Source organism: Prunus dulcis, chromosome 2, assembly GCF_902201215.1.
Source record: "Prunus dulcis chromosome 2, ALMONDv2, whole genome shotgun sequence".
NCBI classification, from domain to species: domain Eukaryota; kingdom Viridiplantae; phylum Streptophyta; class Magnoliopsida; order Rosales; family Rosaceae; genus Prunus; species Prunus dulcis.
The window spans coordinates 1,725,639-1,748,796 of NC_047651.1; the positions used below are offsets into that span (position 1 = coordinate 1,725,639).

At 34.2% G+C, this 23,158-nt stretch overlaps 1 protein-coding gene, 1 long non-coding RNA gene and 1 pseudogene across 2 annotated transcripts; all 3 read left to right on the forward strand.

Moving 5' to 3' along the window:
- Positions 1–3,358: 3,358 nt before the first annotated feature.
- LOC117617358 lies at positions 3,359–4,334 on the forward strand (annotated as a pseudogene).
- A 1,916-nt stretch (positions 4,335–6,250) lies between these two features.
- Positions 6,251–11,431, forward strand: LOC117619806 (cycloartenol-C-24-methyltransferase). The gene is given in 15 exon segments (XM_034349844.1): positions 6,251–6,472; positions 6,619–6,738; positions 7,940–8,006; positions 8,567–8,640; positions 8,729–8,813; positions 8,908–8,963; positions 9,404–9,458; positions 9,657–9,704; positions 9,849–9,932; positions 10,022–10,138; positions 10,245–10,328; positions 10,416–10,485; positions 10,488–10,534; positions 10,680–10,777; positions 11,134–11,431. Coding segments are annotated over 14 exon segments (1,032 nt in total). The 5' UTR covers positions 6,251–6,472; positions 6,619–6,655; the 3' UTR covers positions 11,198–11,431.
- A 5,139-nt stretch (positions 11,432–16,570) lies between these two features.
- On the forward strand, positions 16,571–19,828 carry LOC117619257. Its single transcript, XR_004584548.1, has 6 exons — positions 16,571–16,856; positions 16,998–17,078; positions 18,324–18,400; positions 18,744–18,805; positions 19,457–19,502; positions 19,605–19,828. It is a non-coding gene; the product is annotated as an uncharacterized LOC117619257 (long non-coding RNA).
- Positions 19,829–23,158: the final 3,330 nt, after the last annotated feature.

The window sequence follows — 23,158 nt, forward strand, 5'->3', positions numbered from 1 at the left end:
CATACAAATATTCTTCACTTTTCACACCAATTTTTCATACAAATTCTTCTCCTTCCAATATTATTCATTTATTTGAAAATCTTATCTGAAATTTGAGATGTGAATTTTATAATAAATATGAACACGTGACAACCAAAAATCTCATCCAAATTAATCGTTTAAGTATAAAAAAATAAAAATAATTTAAAGTGAATAGTAATTGCTCTTTGCCCTAGCAATAAGTGGAAACACAATTTGTCTTTTGCAATGGTTGGCATTATTCATATGAATAGTAACAGCCATTGCCTCTCATTTTCCCTTGACATGACAAATAAGTGAAAATACTCTTAATTGGTGAGAAGCGAGAAGAAGCTACAAAAAGACATTGCCAACAAAAATAAGTAAACTAAACACTTAACCTTGTGCAAGCAAACACGTTTGTTCCCTATTTGTTTAAATCTTTCCAGTGCGAACGGAATAACTGAAAAAAATTGTAATGTTTTTTCTTATGTACAGCCAAACAGACCCTAAATATTCTGAGACCTGCGGGGTCTACGTTATGATCCTCGCAGCTTCTGACATGCTCCATTTTTACAGTAGGTTTTGATTAGAACGCCGTATCCCACGTGCATTGTCGGTGTGAAGTGAAGAGGTATGCCTCTCTCTCTCTCTCTCTCTCTCTCTCTCCCTCTATCTTTGTCTCTCCATTGAAATACAATAATGATCAATGTTATTTTATACGGCTTTTAGTTGTCCTTATGTATATTTGCCATGTTACCAATACTTATGAAAACTTGTACACAAAGTATGGGTCATTGCTCATTAGGGCCCGGTTCATGTGACCTCAGCCCATCTTGGACAGTTGAGACCAATTTTCTAATCTTCTTTATCTCGAGTGCTAGAGTGAGCTCGATCAGCTATGCAATAAGTCGGTGACTAGGATTTAGAGTTTAGGGTTTAAGGAAGGCTCCATCGGTGGCATTAGAGGGTCTTAGTGCACAACCATTTTGGGTAACAAAGAAAAGTATTATAATCGGCTCCATCATCGAGTACGAAAAAGTAAAATCTGAATAAGTGCAATCATTTGTAAATCACATGGATAGAAAAAATTCAGATTTTTTTGGGTTGGGTTGGTAAGTGGGCCACAAAAGAAAAAGGCATTGTGGACCCGAATTGGGATCATGAATGTGAAAAAAGGACATGCCTTATCCGGCCTAAATCTTTTGGGCGACTGACCAATTTCTTGGGGCACAGCCACATGCTTGACCAAATGGAGTTCTACTAATTCTTTTTCTTTCTAAAAAACTGGAGAAATAAAAATTAAAAAAAATCAAATGAATCCTTTGTATGGTGGGTCATTATCATTGGAAACATGGCCAAGGCCCGTTTTGGTGAGCATGACAGGTTCTTTGAAAATGCAATTCCCATGTCGGAGAATGATGAGATTAAAAGATCTTCATTGCAATGTTTGAAAATGGCAATAAGAAACACTTGTTTGTTGTAAAAGTGTGGATGTTGTGCAGCGGGATTTAGGGGAAGACTTTGGTCACGTAACAAAATATTTGACAGATATTGATAAAGTGACAAATTAACATAAAAAATGAAGTATGTATGACAAATTGTCCAATTTTTTTTTAATTGAATAATAAATATACACATTATGAGGATATGTTTTGTTCGCATATGAAAATGGATTAGGGGAATGAGAAATTATTTACTTTTTCATGTTTGGTAAGTCTATGTTTAGGTTCATGGGAAAATAGGGAGGGAAATGAAATCCTTCATCCACCTTTTTATTTTCCATTCCCATGGAACACCAAGGAAAGGATTAGTTTCACTTTTTTATGACCAATATGCTCCTATTAACAATTAAAAATAACAAGAAGAGCAATTTTTTTTTAAATAGCTATAGTATTTTGTTGATAAGATAAATAAAAACAAATACAAAGAAACTAAGTTGTCGAATATGAATACAACTTCTCCAGTGATCAAACATAACAAGTTGAATTGATCTGGCACACAACCCAAAAAATGATAAAAATCTATGAATCATCAACCAGAAGAACATGCACTCAAACATGCAATAAATATTTGTTGCACAGTGGTAGAAACGGCAAATCTGTATAGAAGGCCAAAGACCAAAAGATAATAAAATATCCTAAATAAAAAACAAACCACACATCAAACTCCTAAAGAGTTCATGAGAATTATTGGACTAAACTTAAAGGACCACTGATCCACATCCTCTCAGGCCATCCAAAGAGAGCTATAGCGCCATACCGGCTAAACCCATAGTGTCTCACCGGCTAAACTTGAACCCGACATCATCCCCACTTTATAGCTCCAAATATATATCGAAGGCTGAAAACTGGAGCCAATCCTTGCATGTGTGGGCCAAAAGATGACAACTATATCATCGCAACGACAATGTTTCTACATCACTAAACAAAATTAAAAAAATGAAAAAAGAAAAAGGACACATGGAACCGCACACTCCTCGACGCTATACCCCAAAAGGACTAGTCACTATTGAGGCTTCATGCAATTGCTTATAAAGCCAAGATTGACCCAGTAGTTTACCAATGTGGGACTCAACAAGCCAACCTGGGGTTTACATTCTCATCCACTTAAACGGATGACGTCCACGTCAGGGCCCACAATCAGGTTGATAATCTTTGTCAAGATCCAAACATGTGTTCACAACCCCACATGGTAAAACCCGTCGGGTTGGCTCTAATACTATATATCACGACCTAGGGAAACACACACCACCTCAATGCTTTACCCCAAAAGGATTAGTCACTAATGAGGCTTCCTGCAATCTCTTATAAAGCCTAGACCGACCTAGTAGTTTATCGATGTGGGACTCAACATGCCAACTTGGGGGTTACAAAAAGAATCCAAGGGGAAAATGAAGGGAATGAGAGGAGAAGAAAATGGACAAAGTACGAAAGGTGGGGATTTTTCTTTAGGGGTTTCTCAGAAATCAGTGATTTTTATGTGGTATTACTAAAATAGTAGATATATTTTGGGCAACTTTGTTTTTGCTTAGAATTCAAATTTTAAAAGACGTTAATTATACTTTTATGTGTGCAGATTTCCAACTTAGGGGTATAATTGAAAACCTAAACAAAGTTTGGTTCCAATTCTTGCAAAAACCAAACATGAAAAATGAAATAAAATGATATCTTCTAGTCACTTTTTCTATTTTTTTCAAGGATTACAAAACAAAAGAAATGAATTTTCCATTTTCCATCCACCAAAAAAAAGGCAGAGAGATTAATTTCTCATTAATTCATTTTCTCGAATTAAACGGCCTAATACTCCACCTACCGTAATTTCTCTAGAATCAAAGTTTGTTTTTAAAAACTTAAACACAATGAAGAAGCGAGCTGTAAGTATTTAAATAGGGTGACAAATCTTTTTTGGTCACTCGGTTGGAGTCAAAAATGATTTTGGTCATCATGATTTCAATTTTCTCAATTTCATCACTGTACTTGCAGTCGTGAACAAATCTAATCGAATCCATCAATTACATCAGTTAAGTCGAAAAATTAAAAAAAGAAAAAGACTGACAAATAACCTAACATTTGTCTCGAAAAAAATAGTCACCCTTAACTGCCCTAGCTATGGGCAAATCCTTCTCTTCAAAGCGCTCCTATACCCTTCTCCCTCTCAACACACGAGAAATTTTTGTATGTTTCAAGATACACTAGCTAGCTAGTGCACCATCCGATATACATAGAACATATAGAAATATTTTATTTTATTATGTCCTATATGGATTAGAGAATATTTTCATATGTCCCATGTGTATTGGATGGTAGCTGGTGTACCCAGAATATACAAAGCTTTCATCAAACACTACCCCCACCCAAAATCCATCCTCCGCTTCTCCACCTCCACCAAACGGCCATCTCCGCCACCATCGCTGTCTGAACAAGCTTCCGGACACCACCCTCTCCTACCTCGATGCAGTCGTCGATTTCTAGACCGTCACCATCTCCGAGCTCACCAAGTCCAAGAAGGTCTTCCTTTTCGCCGTCCCTGATGCCTTCACTCTCACATGCTACCAGAAACACATCCCCGAATTCATGGAGAAGTCCGCAGAGCTTAAGGCCAATGGGGTCGAGACCATCGCATGCATTGTGGTCAATGATGCCTTTGTGATAAGGACTTGAAGGGAGAGCCTCAAGATCGTGGACAAGATGCTGTTGTCTAATGGAAATGGGGATTTCACCTCGGGTATTGGAGCTGAGCTCAATTTGAGTGATAAGCCTTGCCTCATTTTATTTGTATTTATTTTTTTGGACTTAATTGATAGAATTGATGGATTTGACTCTATTTGTTCATGATTGCAAGTACGAAAATGGTAAAATTGAAATCATGGTGACCAAAATTATTTTGGACTTTAGCCCGAGTGATCAAAAATATTTTTTAATTCTATTCAAATAGAGGGCTGTTAAGCGAATTTTAAAACTAACTGAGTGCACCTCACTACGAAACTATTTATTGAATTACTAATTCATCCCACTTTAAAATGATCAAAAGAGATTGAATTGTAAAACAAATGTAATTTTAATAAGTACACCATACTCACTATATTCAACCATGATCAAACGTATGGAAAAAAAACTTTACTTCTAAAAGCCTTAGTAATGAACCCCACCCTATCTTCACTTTAGTTCCCATTCTTTGTTAGAACTAACTAGAATGATCTACATCAAATGGCCACAATAGCCGCAATGATTGACCATTACGGATAAGGAGAGGTAATTGCACTCTACGTTGATGATGACTATGGGAGAAATTGGATTGCTGCATTAGGGAATATGCTTGCTGAGAGATGTAAGATCTCATACAAGGCACCTTTGGTCCTTGATCCTAACCGGAATAACATCACTGATTTACTAGTTAAAGTGGCTTTGATAGTGTCTCGAATTTTGTTCTTCATGCTTATGCTGGTTGGGGTTCTCAGGCGTTTACTGTGGCCAAGTATCAGGTCCCATTTTTTTAATATTGCTAATTTTTGAAAGAAAAAGGCAAAGAAGTTTTCCTTTAATTAATTAATTAATTAATTTATGGAGAGTAACATGTGGGTGAAGGTTATGTCAATGTTTTGGTAAGAAAGTAAAAAAGGATTAGAAACCACTTTTAAATTAAGAATAATATATTTTCTTTAAATACAATTACAAGGGCAGGAGATTTCTCACATACACATACTATAAGGTGCCATAAGCATTTGAACTTGAAACCACTCGTTGCAAACAAAGACGTTTGATCAATCCATTCTTTTTATTGAGAAAATTATACCTACCTAAAAATTTCATTTAGAACAAAATTTATTTCATTTAGCAAATATGTATTTATTCTATTGCCATGATGTTGGTTTTTTTATGAAAAGGTTACATCAAAACCATTGTTGAAGGGTTATGTGAAAATATGAATAAGTTTAATGAGGTGTATATGCAATCTAGTTTAGAGTGGGTGCGGTTCGGTTTGGTTTTCATCTTATATTGGAATTGGAATTGGTATCATTCAACTGATATGGTTCGGTCTGATTTTGGTGAAATTTTTAAATGAAATTGGTTGATTCGGTTTAAACCGATTCCGGTGTGGTTTTCAATTTTTTAGGTTTTGGACCTGATATTATATATATATATATATTTCAAATTTTTTTTTTACAAATTTCAACAAATTTTTTTCTTTTTTGGGCTTAAAAATTCACAAATGATCCAATTTCATGCAAATAGAGATGATTGTGCCTAGAATAGAAAGGTGCTTTGAAGATGGGCTAGGGAAATATTAGTTATGGGATTATAAATTTAGTATTGGACTTAAAATAATTTTTTTTAAAATAAAAAAATACGTAGTTGATATAGTCCAGTTTTGTAAAGTAACCAGCACCGAAATCAGTTTGAATTGGTCTGATTTAGTTCGATGCCGGTTTATTGACTTTTTAGTCAACACGGATTATTTTCGATTTTTTTCATCCGATGCAGATCGATGTTTCGATTTTCCAGTCTCGATGCGCAACCCTAAACTAATTTGTCATTTAGAGAATTTTTTTGATTATATCAACAATTTTTGAATGGACAACTTCTAGAAAATGTTTTATGAAAACAATTTGAAACCTCACATGTAATTTCGGAAACCTCAAGAGTTTTGAAAAAAAATAAAAAAAATTCAGAGAGTATCAGTGTAAATAACCATTCTTCAACCTATATTTGATCATTATCCAAAACCTTCATTAAAATAAATTTTTAGTTTTGTTTAAGTAAATTACAGCGAAAATTCAGAGATTTGCCGTTGCTTTAGTGTTTGGCCACCTCTCTCTCCCTGTCAAGCCCCTAAGCTTTTGTTTTTGAGACTGTCGTCACTCTGTATATAGCCAATTTGCTTTTCTTCAACGAATCTCTCTCTCACATCTCTCTTCAGCCTCCCCCGAAAAGTCTCGCCTTTATCTCGGGTTCTCTCGGATTCTCCTTTTGATGTAAAAACTCTGATTCTCATCATCCCACATTATATGCCCAAAACATGTTTTCACTTTTTTGTTTTTGTTTTTGCTGAAAAATCAAGAAAAGTTTCTCATTCAAATGCTTGCTTGTATTTTTCATGAAATGGGTTTGCGTTGTGTAGATCTCCGCAACTCTGATTTTGGGAAATTCAAGAGGAGATGTCGAAAGCTGGAGCATTGGATCTCGCATCGGGTGTTGGTGGAAAGATTGACAAAACCGAAGTTCTCTCTGCTGTTGAAAAGTACTTCCATTCTCTCTCTCTCTTTCTCTCTCTAGAAAATGATCCATTGGGCCTATAACATTTCTCCCTATTCAAGCTTTGATTCCATATCTCTCCTTTTGTCTTTCTACATCAGCTTTAATCAATCCATGATACTGATGTATTTGGTCTTTTATTTGGTAATTAAAAAAAGATGATAGTAATGTTTTTGGTCTTTGTTTGTCTCTCTTGAATTCTTCTTTAATGCCTTGCTCTCTACCATTAAACTTCAGGTTTTGTTTCTTTCTCAGAAATAAATGCTTGATGTTTTGATCTATGTTTCTGTCCACAGATTGATGTTTCACTGTTTCTCTCTGTCTACCAATATCTTTTTAAGTCTGTTTCTCTCTCTAGCTTAGGCTTTCCCTTTTTGATTCTTACTAATGTGCAAGCTGCTAGAGCTCTAATCTGTACTTAATATGAAGTTTAGATTGCCTTATCTTTTGGGTTTAATGCTAATTTTGACTTGGGCTAATTTCAATTGTCAGATGTCAAATCATAGAGTTCAACTATGATAAATGTAGTTTGGTAAGGTTGATCTGGTTCATGTCTTAGTGTAAGGGAATGTCTCTGTAGAGTCACCTAATTTTGGGTAAGTCTGACTGATGTGGTGAGGTGTCCCTCCCTAACATGTGGTGGTAGGCTGCACGTTATGAATATCTAGCTCACCGAATGTAGTAAAGCTTTTTCTTTGAATATCTAACTTCTATTTACTACTACTACTACTACTTATTTATTTATATTTATATTTTCCTGGGCATTCATGGCAATTAAGTGCCTGATGTACTTAGAAATTGAAATCATGGAAACAGTACTAATATTTCATATTACTGGTTGTTGTCCTTTAGACGACCAAATAAATAAACAGTGGACTTTTTTGAGTTATGTACGTAATGGGGATGAAAGACTAGGATTTACAATATTTTCAAAGTACTTTACTTGTTATTGAGTTGCATGGCTTGTGAGGTGATGCAACAAGAATTTGAAAGCCATTTTGTTCAATTTTGTGAAACTATTAAATGTAAGTTGTAACCGAACTTTTAATCTTTTCATACATGGCATTGTAAAGTTCCTAGAAATATTTTTGGGGTGTAGTGTGAAATACTTTAACCTGAGTTTTTTTTCCCTGTGTAAATGTTATGGGATAACAGCTTATATATCAGTTTATTGAATAATGGTTCAGGTATGAGAAGTATCATGTCTGTTATGGAGGCGAAGAGGAAGCAAGAAAATCTAACTATACTGACATGGTAAGAGAGACTCTTTAAAAAAGTTTTCTTTCCACTAGTAAAAAGAAAGATATTATCTGCCATATATGTCAAATATTCAAGAAATACTGCAAACCTAGGATGATCTCTTTGTAGTTTCTTGTTGTTTGGGCTTCGGCCCCCTTCCTCACCAAAAAGAAGAAGAAGAAGAAGAACTACTGCAAACTTGTAAATGCATATATATTTTCGCTATATAGTGCGACTTGTCATACTGGATAAGGCATGGGATTGAAAAGATTCTAGATTTGGTAATGGTCATCCATTCGGCCTCAAGGTTTCTGTGTTGTCTTATAAAGTCTCCTACTTAGTGTGATAAGACCCAAGAGAATAGCAAGCTGTGTCGTTCATGTTGTACTAGCTATTAACTTTTCTGATTATTAAGTACATTGATAATTATGTATATATGGGAAAGCTAGCCTTTGCATTGCCTCTTTTGATTATAAAGGATTAACGCCTCATTGTTACAAATTTAAATGGATGGCCTTTTGGTTCAAGCTTGGTAGTGGCCTACTTTCACTAAATTGGTTTCGTGTGGATTTCAGGTTAATAAATATTATGATCTTGTTACCAGCTTTTATGAGTATGGCTGGGGAGAGTCTTTCCACTTTGCACCCAGGTTCCTCTTTTTTCTTCTCTTCACGTGCAAGCAATGAAATATTGTGTACTGTAGAAGAGTTTCTGATAGATGTCTTTGTTTCTTGAAGATGGAAAGGGGAGTCTCTTCGAGAGAGTATCAAGCGACATGAGCACTTCCTTGCTTTACAACTAGGACTGAAACCTGGACAGAAAGTTAGTCTTACTAAGTAGATGTAGTGGATTATAGATTAGCCAGAGAGAGATACCCTTTATATTATTGACTTGGTTTTCCATATTTTTGTGTTAGGTTCTGGATGTAGGTTGTGGAATTGGAGGACCACTGAGAGAAATAGCTCGCTTCAGGTGATTGCCATTTCTTTTATTCAGGCTTCAGTTGGGGTAGCTCTGCCTTCTTGTGGCTGTAATGTTTGATTATGAAGTGGCAAATATGCAGACTATGCTTTCTAGTGAAGATTAATTTTCTATAGTTGTTTTCATTCTTATGAATATTGATTTTGTTGCTGGGTTCTACCGAATAATTATATTCATAATTTTGTATAGTTATCAAAATAATATTGATTATTAGATTATTGTCATTGTTCTGATTGATTATAACAATACAAAGCGAATGGTTGTTATTAGCTGGGAGAACAACTTTGAAAACACCTTATTTGCTGACATCCTATTAGGCTTATGGTTAAAATATGATTTAAATAAGTAAGATGATATCACTGTGATTTGTGTAAATACTTGTTATGCTGATGTCAGTTGTAACAATGCTTTTTGTACGGTGGTTTGTGCAGCTCAGCATCAATTACTGGGTTGAACAACAATGAATATCAGATCACAAGAGGAAAGGTAAATATATACTGGCGATGCGTTGTTTAGATTAGCCTTGATGGTATCTCAAGATAATTGTTTGTCCAACAGACAATGCTCAATTTAGTCAATGGAAATAGAAAGTCGAAGATTTATTTTTATATATTAGAAAGGACAACTCTAATGCTTCAGTTTCAAAGTGGCTAATGCTATATCATGCTTTTGTTTGCTCCACAGGAACTAAACCGTATCGTAGGAGTGGACAAAACCTGCAATTTTGTAAAGGTCGGTGGTATTGTTTATGAGTTTCATGTTCTTTGTAGAAATTACCTTTTGTTTTTTTCTTCCTGCAGTAGACTTAACAGAACGTGGAGAGAACTAGTTTGTGTTATAGATTTCATTCTTTGTACGTGTTTCTAAATGGTGCAGGCTGACTTCATGAAACTACCTTTTCCTGAGAATTCATTTGATGCAGTATATGCAATTGAAGCTACCTGCCATGCACCGGATGCAGTAAGTCATTCTTTTTTCCTACTCTTTTAGTTAGCTCAATACTTTCTCCCTGTTTCTGTTGGCTTAACTTTTTTTTTTGTTCTGGGTAGTATGGATGCTACAAGGAGATTTACAGAGTATTAAAACCCGGTCAATGTTTTGCTGCATATGAGTGGTGCATGACTGATGCGTTCGATAACAATAACCAAGAACATCAAAAAATTAAGGTAAGAGAAACCAGAAGCATGAAATGGAGCTGGTGATAGATGCTTAATTTACTTATGAACAGATTCTAGATTGTGAATATACATAAAAATAACTTTATTAACACAGGCGGAAATTGAGATTGGTGATGGCCTCCCAGACATCAGATTGACAGGAAAGTGTCTTGAAGCTTTGAAACAAGCCGGTTTTGAGGTTGGTAGGAAGTTTTCCTTCTTTATGAAATATACAGAAGAAAGATTGGCTTTAATTTTCTGTTTTTTCTTTTCATTGTGACCATAGGTGATATGGGAGAATGATCTTGCAGTGGACTCACCTCAATCTTGGTACTTGCCTTTGGACAAAAGTCGGATTTCAGCTTTCGTCTAACAGCTGTTGGGCGTTTTATTACTAAAAACATGGTAAGAGTTAATGAATATGATGGTCGTTCAATAAATTTGGAGACCCACTTTCTTATGGTGCATGTTGATGTGGAATATTGAATATTCCTGTGCTATCAAAATACTTGATGTAGTTGATCAATGCTTGAGTATGTTATTTTTGTAGGTCAAGGCTTTAGAATTTGTTGGACTTGCACCACCAGGAAGCCAAAGGGTTCAAGATTTTCTGGAGAAAGCAGCTGAAGGGCTAGTGGAAGGTGGAAAGTAAGTGTTCTTTACAGCATGCTTATTCTCTTCTCTTTATAGACCTGAACCTCCATGCACCTTATATGGGAAAAAGTAATTTTGCTAAGATATGAGGTATCTTGTGTCTGGGATTCAAACAAGAACCAACAGGCCATGACTTCATAATTATAGTTTTAGGCAACTCACAATTGCATTGACTGGTGATGTTGGACTGGAAATTTTTTCCCTTTGTTATCATATTGAAAGCAGAGCCATTAAATTTTCTCCTTGTAATTGGAGCATAACAATGGTAAATTAGATTACAATTTGCCTTAATCAGTCTAGAGGCTTGCATATATTGGCTGCTGAAATTTTTTTTGATGAACGTCTTTCAGGAGAGAGATTTTTACACCGATGTATTTCTTCTTGGCCCGGAAGCCGCTTTCAGAGAGTCAGTAAAATGGTAGTGTTAACCTGTTATGGTTTTGGACAAGTATGTTATAATTGGGTGTTGACCGTGCTACCTGACTTGAGAGCTCTCTCAGTTTGTTTGTGTTCATTTGCTGTGAGTTTATTTTTCATGTTTATTTGCCCGAGGAATATTTTTTAGCCTTGACTTCCATTTGGATATGAAAGAATGACGTTTCCACCCTGCTTCAGCTGGGTTTCTGTTTGTTTCTTTCCTCTATTTAATATGTATATATTATTATTATTAGTATTATTGTTTTTTTATTTTTGGTGGCCCTGGCAACATGTGCTAGAGTAAATCAGATCTATTATCAATTATGGGAACAACTCAAAGGAAGGCATAAAGTGTCAAAATCTCTTTCACGCAATAAAATCGATGTGCAGCCTGTGTTTAGGTGATCTTTGTTGACAATATCTACTGACTTATAACTAGCACTAATTTCTCTTTATTCTTAACGCAATCTTCAACATCCTTGAAATTTATCTCCATCATTTAAAGCCTCTGTGAAATTTATGTACGCTAGTTTTGCGAGCACCAAACTCATGACTATTTGGTTTAGTGACACTCGTGAATAAGTCCGATGACTATTTGGTTTAGTGACACGTGTCTTCACTTTGTTGGATAAAATTTGAGCCTATATCTTATTGAATTAAAAAAAAATAAAAAAAAAGGTGTCTACAAGTATATGCTGCTGGCTCATTGAACAATAAGAATTTACACAAACAAATGAAAGATTAAATAAGAAAATTGTACAAAAATTATTCAGCTGGTGCTTGTTAGAATATTCCAGAGTTAGATAACTCAACCAATTTCAGCTCTTTTTATCTTGCTAAGCTTGACAAAACCAGCCCACTTCTATCCTCAACGAACTCAAGTCTGTTTCATTATTCTCGGGGTTATAGCTTTAGCAGTTAAGAGTATTTACTAATTTATTTATTTTATTTAGAAACGCTTATATTTGAGGATCAGTAAAGAAATATAGCGAGGGGACAATGAACAGGAAATAAGTTATTTTATCCCTTACATCCAGTGTTTGAATTCTCCTTCTCCTTCCTCGATATAATATGATCAAGAAAAAATGCTATGCATTTTTAAGTCTTACTAGGTTTGCTATACAATAACGTCTAAATGGGATTAGCTAGTTGAAATCGTGTGTTGTGTCTGTGGTTATGTCATCTGCTATTTTTATTTGTTAATACATTGTGTGTAAATGGTTTGCTTCCATAATCATCTTAATTAAGAAAATGAATTAATTCGTTAAATCAAAGCCAATTCCATGTTATTGGTGATTCGAGCATTAAGGGAAATAGTTACTTTTGAATTAAGTCAAAAGAGGTAATATTCTCTTTGTTGAAGAGGTAAGGGAAATACAAACTTATCGGATTCCAGTTTAAAAATGTCAAAAAAATTTACATTAAAAGAAAAAAAATCAAGACTTATATTCTTTTATGGAAAAAAAAAAAAAATCATGACTTGTCTAAGGTCATCAAAGAAAAAGACTCATCTAAGAAATATTACTTCAGTATAGGCTGCATTTGGTTGTCATGAAAAGTCTAGGCATGCAAAATTGTATCTTGCATTCACCTTAAGCTTATTTTTCCCTTCCCATAGAAAACCAAGACAAGCATTAGTTATATATTTTTATGACCAATATGCCCTTATTAAGAATTAAACATACCAAGGCCCATAAGAATTACACTTTTTATTGCATATTTTTAATTCATGGGTATAATTGGTAAACTAAGCCGAGTGTGTTTTTATTCCTACACAAATCAAATATGAAAAATAAAATAAAATGATATTTACTTTTTTTCCTAACATTACCAAACATTAGGAAGAAATCTTTTGATTTCCAATCCCCTACCTCAATTTCTTTTTGTGAAACAAACGAGACCTAAAGTATAGGCTGATTAATGCGTTCAATTGATAACATTTTTTAAAATAGAATTCTCTTATTCCTTTTTTTTTTTTTGGTGAAGGCATATACGGTACCAATTTTTATTGAGTAATAAGTTCATATATGTAAATTCATTTACTTTTAATGCAGTTATTATTTCCTTTAAATCATTTATAGAAATATATGATGGCACCTCACTAACCTTCAAATCATTAGTTTGACAAAAATCAAAATTTTAAAAATAGAAAACTAACAACTTCATTGGATCTAATTAGACTACAAAAAGCAATTGTAAGTGAACAGTTGTACTAGAATGAGGCCCTCACCTCAACTTGTTCTCGTTCCTTCCTCTAAAACTTTTTCACAAAATTTTTCATTCCCGGGGGCCATTTTTTTCCAGCATTGTCTCTTGTCCTACTCTTGAATGTAGATATTTTAGCCACATAACTGGTAATGCATTCCACCCAAAACAGAACATTATAAGGTAAGTAACCGACATGTTAACAGTGGCCTCGTTAAAATTTTTCTAGGAAAATATACAAGGGATAAAACCCCGGAATAAAAAATGGTACCACCCATGCCAATAACTAAACAGAAGAATCAACACCCCTATTACAAAGTCTATATAATATGTGCTACCATGTGAGGATTTGGACTTGTTCAGCAGCAACATGTGCAGGAGTAAATCAGATTTACTATAAATCATGGGATCCACAATGAACATGCTGCCTTCTTTTTTCTATTCTTTGAATTTAATCTGATAGAAGATATTGTTTCCTCTGCCAAGAAATTATTTCCCTTTTACCATTTGTTGAGGAATATTTCAATGAACATGATCAAAGGAAGGCATAAAATGTCTCAGTCTCTTTCACACAATAAAAATCGATGTGCAACCTGTATTTAGGCCATCTTTGTTGACCATTTCTACTGACTCATAACTAGCACTAATTTCTCTTTATTCTTAACACAATCTTCAAAATCCTAGAAATTTATCTCCATCATTTAAAGCCTCAGTGTGAAGTTTCTGTATGCTTGTTTTGCGAGCACCAAAGTCATGAATAAGTCCGATGAGTATTTGGTTTAGCGACACTTGTCTTCATTTTGTTGGAGAAAATTTGAGTCTAAGTCTTAATATTTTTTTAATGATAAGCAAATAAAATATTGTTGATGTGCTATAACTAGTGCAAATCTAAATTCATGTTGAGGACAAAGTACAATTCCTTAATTATGAATTACAATTCTCATACAGTATATCAAAAATAAAATCAGGGAGTTTCTTAAACTAGTACATAAAAGCTCTAATATGAAAGGCAAAGTGTGCCATACGATGAGCCACACCATTGGCAGTACAATAAATATGGATAAAACCTTCCCTAATGACTTGTGTCGGCAAGTTCTTGATATCCTAACGGACTTATCTATGGATTTACTTCGAATTGCTGTAACGATATGAAAAGCTCTATTTTGAAAGTCTAAATCTTATTGGATAAAAAAGTGTCAACAACTACTTGCTGGCTCATTGAAAAACAATAATTTACATAAACAAATGAAAGATTAAATAAAAAAAATTGTACTAAAATTATTCAGTTGGTCTTCACTTTTTATAGACTTACTGTTACTTGTTAGAAAATTCCGGAGTTAAACTCAGCCACTGTAACAGAAAGATTGGTATTCAATGACCAAGTTGTGGTCTTCTAGAATCGAATTTAATGCTTAGCCAATTGTGGGCCAAGTTCTATAAGTCAAAAGAATCTGTTTTCTTAGTCTTTCTCAAATGTAAAGCTTGGGAGCAAGATATTTTTAGTCCAGATCCAACCAATTTCACCTCTTTTTCTTTTGTTAAGCTTGAGCTTGACATCACCAGCCCACTACTATCCTCAACCAACTCAAGTTTGGTGCCAAAGTTGGTGGCAACCCCAAAATCAGCTAATGGGTGCAATTAATCTCATTATTTTTGGCTTATAACTTTAGCGGTTAAGAGTATTTATTTTTTATTTAAAAACAAATGCTCTTATTTCAGGTTCACTAAAGAAATAGAGAAAGGGAACAGTGAGCCAGAAACAAGTTATTTTATGCCTTAAATTTTGTGTTTGAATTCTCCTTTTCCCTTTCCCGATATAATATGATTAAGAAACTATGTCATGCATTTCTAAGTTTACTAGGTTTGGTAACATCTAAATGGGATTAGCCAGTTGAAATCTTGTGTTGTGTGTGTGGATTTGTCATCTACTATTTTTTATTGTTTTTGTAGAGTAAGAATAACATTGTGTGTAAATGTTTTGCTTCCGTAATCATCTTAATTAAGAAAATGAATTATTTTATCAAATCAAAGACAATTCCATACTATTGGTGATTCGAGCATTAAGGGAACAAATTACTTTTGAATTAATGGAATGTTTACTAATTCATAACCAAAATTAAAACAAGGAGTTGAATTTTTATTATGGGTAATCCTGTGTTTACTTTCACATGGAGGAATCAAATTGCAAATGAGACACACACAAAATCAGGAATTCATTTTGGAGGGATTGGACTCTTGGGTGAGAGGTGGTATTCTAATTTCTGGAAAACTAACACATTAGTTATCCATCTTTTTTACTCATTATATCTTCACACAACTTTAAAATTTTCAAATTTGTCATCAACTTTAACCCAACAACGAGGGCATTTTAGTAATCACATTGGTTCAATTCCAATTCATGTGAATTTAGTAAAGAACTTATAAGAAATTAGTACCACTCCTACTCCAATTCCATATGGTTTAGTAAACAACTTCAATAGGAATCGAAATCTAACTCTTCTCAATCCAACTCCTCCTCAATTTCGGATTAATAAATATGCCATAAGTCAAAAGAGGTAATATTCTCGACATTCGTTGAATAGGTAAAGGAATACAAATGTATTGGCTCCTGGTAATTTATAAATAAATAAAAAGAAAAAAAAAAGCCTAAATTTTTTACTCTTTTTTTTTTTTTTAACATTAAAAGGAAAAAAAATCAGGACTTATATTCTTTTATGGAAAAACAATCATGACCCGTCTAAGGTTATGGAAAGAAAAAAAAAAAAAAGATTCATCAAAGAAATATTACGTTAGTATAGGTTGTGTTTGGTTTGTAGGAAAAGGGGTTTGTGAATGATTTCCCACATTTGGTAAGTTCAGAGATGTAAAAAAGCATTCACAAGCATTAATTTTATATTTTTTTAATGACCAATTTACCCTTATTAACAATTAAAAATACCAAGGCATGCATTAGTATACTTTTTATTGCATATTTTTAATTTATCTATATATATAAAGCAAAAGGAAGAGAATGGTGAAACATTCAAAAATTCTGAATATGCCCTTTGTTAAACAAAAAAATAAAAGCACACAATTTTAATTAAAAGAGGGTGAAATAGTAAAACACCCCTGATTTAAAAAAGAACAAAAAGAAAAACAAAATAGAAAAAGCGAGTCGTGCTATACAAACCTAAGTCGTGATGTGCTTCTCTCAAAGAAGAAAATCTGAAGAACGTGGAGAAAAATTGCACGGGTTCAGAACCCACGAAGCTGACGGTTTCCACAATTTTAGAAACCATCACCACCATGTTACCTATATTTTTCTTCGTCCACTTCATTGGCACCTTTTCTGCTTCAGAAATCGAAATCGAAATTGCGAGTAATCACCCAAGAGCACCCGGTGTAAAGACTGGCCAGACTCGAAAAACTTCCTTTCTCATTCCGCACCACACCTGTTATCCTGTAACTGAAGGTAAAGCATCCGTTTTTTTGTCTTAATGCATGTATATTTCTAATTTTGTTGGGTTCAATATAGTCTCCCCCAATTTTTGTTGCTTTTCTTATGATGTGTTTTTTGTTGGTGCTGGTATAACTAAAAATCCTTTGTGCTCAGATAAAGGAGGTAGGGTTCACACTCAGAAAGAGAGAATATTTAAATTCGTACAGGAGGGATAGTGTTCAAGTTATTTATCAGGTTATTATTTCAAATCCTATTTCTTTTTTGTCATCACACGTGCTCTTCCAAGTTTTAGATTGTTTGTTAGGATTGTATGAATTTGGGTGTTTGATTTTCGAAGTTTAATTTTCTCTATTTTGGCTAATTTTGTCTTGGTTTCTCTCTGTCTCTTTCATTCTTATTTGTGAATTTGTTAGGATTTCTGAATTTGGGTGTTTGATTTTCGAAGTTTAATATTCTCTATTTTGGCCAATTTTGTCTTGGTTTCTCTCTGTCTCTTTCATTCTTATTTGTGAATTTGTTAGGATTTCTGAATTTGGGTGTTTGATTTTCGAAGTTTAATCTTCTCTATTTTGGCTAATTTTATCTTGGTTTCTCTCTGTCTCTTTCTTTTTTATTTGTGAATTAATTTTGTTGGGTTCAATGATAATCAGCTAGCTGCATTTGACTTGGGGTAACAAATGCAAGAGTTACAGATGCACAATTATTAATACAAATGCAAGAGTTACATTATGTTCCTGATGCACAATTATTAATATAATATTGCTGTTCAAGAGAATCCAGCTTCTAATACGTTGGCAAGCCTGTAAACAACTGGATAAACCAACCTGTGAATGTAGTTATGTTTATGAATAGATTCTATAGCCATAACACTTTGGGCAATGTAAAATCTTGCAACAGTTTCAGTCAAAGTCTCTTCTCAATAAGCAAAGTCATCATGTCACCACCAAGTAGATACTCCATGATTAGATACAAGTAGTCAGCATCTTGAAAGGAATAGTAGAGTTTCACAATGCAGTGACTAGCAACCTCTGCAAGCAAATCCCTTTTAGCTCTAACATGTTCAACCTACGTTGCAGATAGTATTTGGCCTGCTTAAGTTCTTTATGGTATCTGCATTTTGATTCTGTTTTGTGGCGTTTTCCTTTGTTTCTAAATTCCAGTTAATCACTCTGAATCTCAATGTTGTTGTTACTGATTAGCTGTGATTTTCCCCAAAAATATGTAGCTTAAGAGTCGATGAAGTAATTCCATGAAGTAATTTCATCAATATGCTTGCTCAATGTTGTTGTTCTTTGAATCTGTGTTTTGTTGTGATATTCGAATTTCTCATATATTAGACAATGTCTTCCTCTTTTTGATCTGTTTACTATCACTAATCTCTAATTTTTTTTAATCCTAATGGAATTTCTTTGATTATATATATATATATATATATGGGTTTAAATTAATTGTTCCTGATTTCATTAAATTTTACTGCAGTACTTGGACGAGAACAAGTCATTGATTCTGAAGATCGTTGAGAGCCAGAATACAGGGAAATTGAGTGAATGCGTAAAGTGAGCATTTACTTTTTCATTGACTGCTCTGCTTTGGACATCTTTTATTTTCACAGATTGCTATTTATAAGCAACGTATATCTGTTAGGCTATTTTTATTTATATGTTAACTTGCTTTCTAATTGATACTGCATGGTTGCAACTCATGGTTTGCTTGGAATTTGCTTGGAATTTGCTCAATGTTGTTGTTCTTTGAACCTGTTTTTTGTTGTGATATTTGAATTTCTCATATATTAGACCATGTCTTCCTCTTTTTGATCTGTTTACTATCACTAATCTCTAATTTTTTGATCACTAATCTCTAATTTTTTGATCATAATGGAATTTCTTTGATTATATATAGATGTTGTTTCGCTAGAGCACCAATGAAGAAAGCATTTAGATTTGATGTGTTTGATGTCAATGGTATGAATCTCTCTCTCTCTCTCTCTCTCTCTCTCTCATATTTTGGTTTGGGATTTTTGAATTCTTTTTTTGTGAATTAATTTTGCTGGGTTTAATGATATTATCAGCTAGCTGCATTTGACTTGGTGTAAATCACGTACTTGGTCTGCTTAAGTTCTTTATGGTATCTACAAATTAAAAAAATTAAAAAAAATAAAAATTAAAAAAAAAGTTCTTTATGGTAATTTATAAAGTAAGAATTTTGATTCTGTTTTCTGGCGTTTTCCTTTGTTTCTCCAGCTAATAGATGTAGGGGTTTCCACACTGGCCATTGATTTGTGTTGGCTTTTTAGTGGGTAGTTGCCAAAACCTTGGATTTGGAACTCAGTGGTATTTGTTTCAACAATTGAACATATTTTTCATCTCTTGGTAGCATTTGTTTTTCTACTTTGTTGGTTAAGCCAACCCCATTGTAGTGCGTAGAAGGAGATTTACAGTTTCATATTGTGTCTTCTGGATATTGTTATCAAATTAACAAATTTCCTGATCTCTCGATCTCTGCTTTTGCTTACCTAAATTGCATTTGCTTCAAGTTGGAATGAATGAGGTATTTTGAGGCTATATAATTATGTGATTGTTGTGCTTCATTCTAATTACTGTTTATTTTTTTAGTATGAATCATAGTTAAGCAGTCGTCCAATTGCTATCAAAAGTGAAGGTGAGTATACGTGTTCCCAAATTATGCTAAAATTTGTCAATTACAAATTTAAAGGGGAGTGTTTAAACTTGGTCTCATCTCATGTTATTTATGTATGTATAGATTGACAATGAAAAAGTGAAAGATCATTTAGAGAGGAACGGGTGGCTCAAGTGATCTTGATCGTTGCATGTCTTCCTCCTATGTGCATATTATGTAAATATTTATGTCCAGAATCTAATCACGCGATGTTATGTAGAATGAAAATATTATATTACTTAAATTATTTGAGATTTTCCTATTAATGTTGGATTTGCTTTGGATAATATTAACGTGTTGGTCATTAATTGAATATATAAGAATCCCCCTAGCTCTTAAAGTTCATTAGACTAGCCTCCCTGCACGCGCTTCCGCGCGTGCGAGAGGCTTTTTTTTTAAATCACGCGCTACGCGCGACTTACATAGTTTGAGTAATATTTTTTCGCAATTGTATTTATATAGATGTCCGTTTCAATAGTTTCATCCAGAAAAATACGGGCGATAAAAGGAAAACTTTTAAGACGATCATGCATCAGACTCATGCGATTAAAATATGAAACTATTGAAACGGACACCTATATAAATACAATTGCGAAAAAATATTACTCAAACTATGTAAGTCGCGCGTAGCGCGTGATTTAAAAAAAAAAGCCTCTCGCACGCGCGGAAGCGCGTGCAGGGAGGCTAGTGGGAATAATTGGAAAACTAAACCAAGTGTGTGTTTCATTCATGCATAAACCAAATATGGAAGGAAAAAAAGATATTTCCCACTCACTTTCCTACCATTATCAAACATTGGAAAGAATTCTTCAATTTCCCTTCCTTGAGAAAGGCATGGGTATTGATTCAATTCCTTTTCGTGAACCAAACGAGGAGAAATTATAGAGTGATACGGTATCACCACGTCAACTGGTGATATTTCCACTCAAAATCTACCATGTGCCTTTTTTGAGAAGAAAATTAAAAAAATTTCACTGTTGGACTTTGTCTTCTAACTTTACCCTTAATAAAATAAAATAAAATCTGAAAAAAAAAAAAAGGAAAAAGAAAACAAGAAGACTGCAACAGTTTCCCTATCGGCAATCTGCTTACCTTGCACTGCGGCCCTTGGCTGCAATCCCCCTCCAATAATATCAACATCAAACATACCCTTCTTTCACTAGTGGGTTGTCGTCATAGGAGATTTTGAAGATTTTTGTTTTATGTTTAATGGGTTTGCACTGATTTTCAAGATTTTTGGGTTTTCTAAATATGTTTGATTTTTTACTAAGAATGGGAGGAACGGAAAGGCCGGGTGGGTGGTGAGGGAGGAGGGAAGAAGACTGGGTGGAGAGGGAGATGCAAAGACGGCTAGGTGGCGTCAATAGCACAGGGAAGACGGAGGAGGGAAGAAGACTGGGTGGAGAGGGAGATGCAAAGACGGCTAGGTGGCGTCAATAGCACAGGGAAGACGGTGGAGATAGGTTAGAGTAATTAATGTTGAATGGTAAACTTGTAAGACAAAGTCCATGGGTAAATTCTTTTTAATTTTCTTTTCAAAAAAGATACATGGCAGATCTTGAGTAGGAGTATCACCAGACTAGCGTTTTATACAATTTTTGTGTGTGTTTAAAGTAGCATAAACAGTATAAATTTTTTTTTTTATAGTAAAAGTTCATGTCTGTCAATTCATTTAATTTTAATGCACTTATTATTTCCTTTTTATATTTATTTTACAAATTCATGGTACCTCACTAACATTCAAATCATTAGTTTGACCAAAATAAAAATAGAAAACTAACAACTTTTGGCTGTGCAAGACTCAATCGACCTGGCTCCTCTTCATTTTCAATTAGGTTTAATTATGTTCACAGGTCACAATCATACAATTTGCAAAATGTTTAACAATTCAACGCGTTTCTTTTCTCAACTCTCACATCCTATGAACAAACTCATCATGAGATGTATCCATGTAAATCAATTAGAAAATTAGAAAAAGTAGTTTGAATTTTGTAACACCATTTCATTTGATAAAGGCGTTGGACACACAACCAGCCTTGCCTACCCCCAAAGTCCCAAACCAACCCACCATCAAAATGCACCAATTTTTATTATATTCCCACTTCAGCCACCCTCCCTTGCTTGGCCCTTCGAAATAGATTGGATTATTTGAAATATATTTGAATAAGAAATGAAATTAGAGTTTAAAAAAATTTCATTTTGTGGGAATTTGAAGACATAAGTTATAAGGTGTTAATATCCCGTCATTTTAAAGATAATAAGTTTCTTTCATAACTAATTCATCTTCTATATTCAATTTCGACAAAATTTAGAAATTGATCTCCATAATCCAATATTAAAGACCTCCTTGGGATCCATAAATCATACAATGTTTTCCTCTCCACATATAAAAGGAACTGTTCCAACACACATGTCACACCGTGATTCATTTGTAAAGAGAAATGATTTCCTATAAATTAATCAAAAAGTTAATTCCTGTATTAACAATCATTTAGATTGATAGCATAATTTATATCAGACCAATAACTATTTGAATATCAACCATCATTTAATCATGTTAATGAACTCATCCCTGAAAATAAAAAAATAACCGCAGTAATTAGAAAAGGAAAAAAGTTTGCCAATGAATAACCCAAAATCTCAATGTGTATAAGCGTTTTGCCTCAATAACAATACTGAATCAAACAGAGAAAAGAATAATAAACTCATTGGTATCAGCCTTCTTGGGACCAAAACACCGCATCTGGGCCGTCGTAGCATCGCCGCCGGAAGTGGTGGCGCCGCCGCCAAAGTTGTGGAGGTTGTGGTGGTCTTCATGGCTGGGCGGAGGCGGATGGTAGTACATGCGGCTGGTCTGAGGGCAATGAGAATAAGATCTGGCAGCGATTCTCACTCCCTGATCCAAAATCTCCACCAGCTTGATCCCCATCTTGCTGTCTGGTTAATCTCTGTGTGTTGTATATTGTGTATGACTTGTATATATCTCTCTCCTCTCTCTCTCTCTCTCTCTCCCCCTCTTCTCTCTCTAAAATTGTTGGAGAAAGAAAGGGCGAGAAAGTGAAAGAAAATGGAGGAAAAGGAGAAGAAGTGGAAGCTGGAATTGGAACTTAGAAGACGTCCCAGGCGTCGGAGCCCATAAAATGGGAAAGGAGAGACAAGAGAGAGAGAAAGAGAGGTTTCTGTGACGGCAGAGGGCTCATGCGGCTTCGTTTATATAGCTGCCTGCCTTCGCGTTTTCCCTAGCCTAATGCGTTTATTTATTTATTTTTATTAATTGTTTTTTTTTCGTCTATTTGGTGGTTCTTCGTTGGTCTTTCCTTAATATTTTTGCCAATTGGGTTTCTTTTTAGGTGCTTCGTTGGTCCATACTACTTATTTGTGTGTTGAACCTTTTAAAAAACGGATTTGCAAACCAATCCTTTCATTTACCGTCCTTTTAAATGAGGAAAAATAACTCCAAAGTTAGCTAAAAATCGAGAATTTAATAGTTAAAAGTCAAGAATTTATCTTCTTTGGCAATTTAAGTATGAAATTTATTAAATAACATGCGAAAAAAATCGTAGAAATTGGGTCATCAAATTCCTGATTTAATAGGCGTCATTTTTCAATTTCCATAGTGTCATTTTACAAAATTTGAC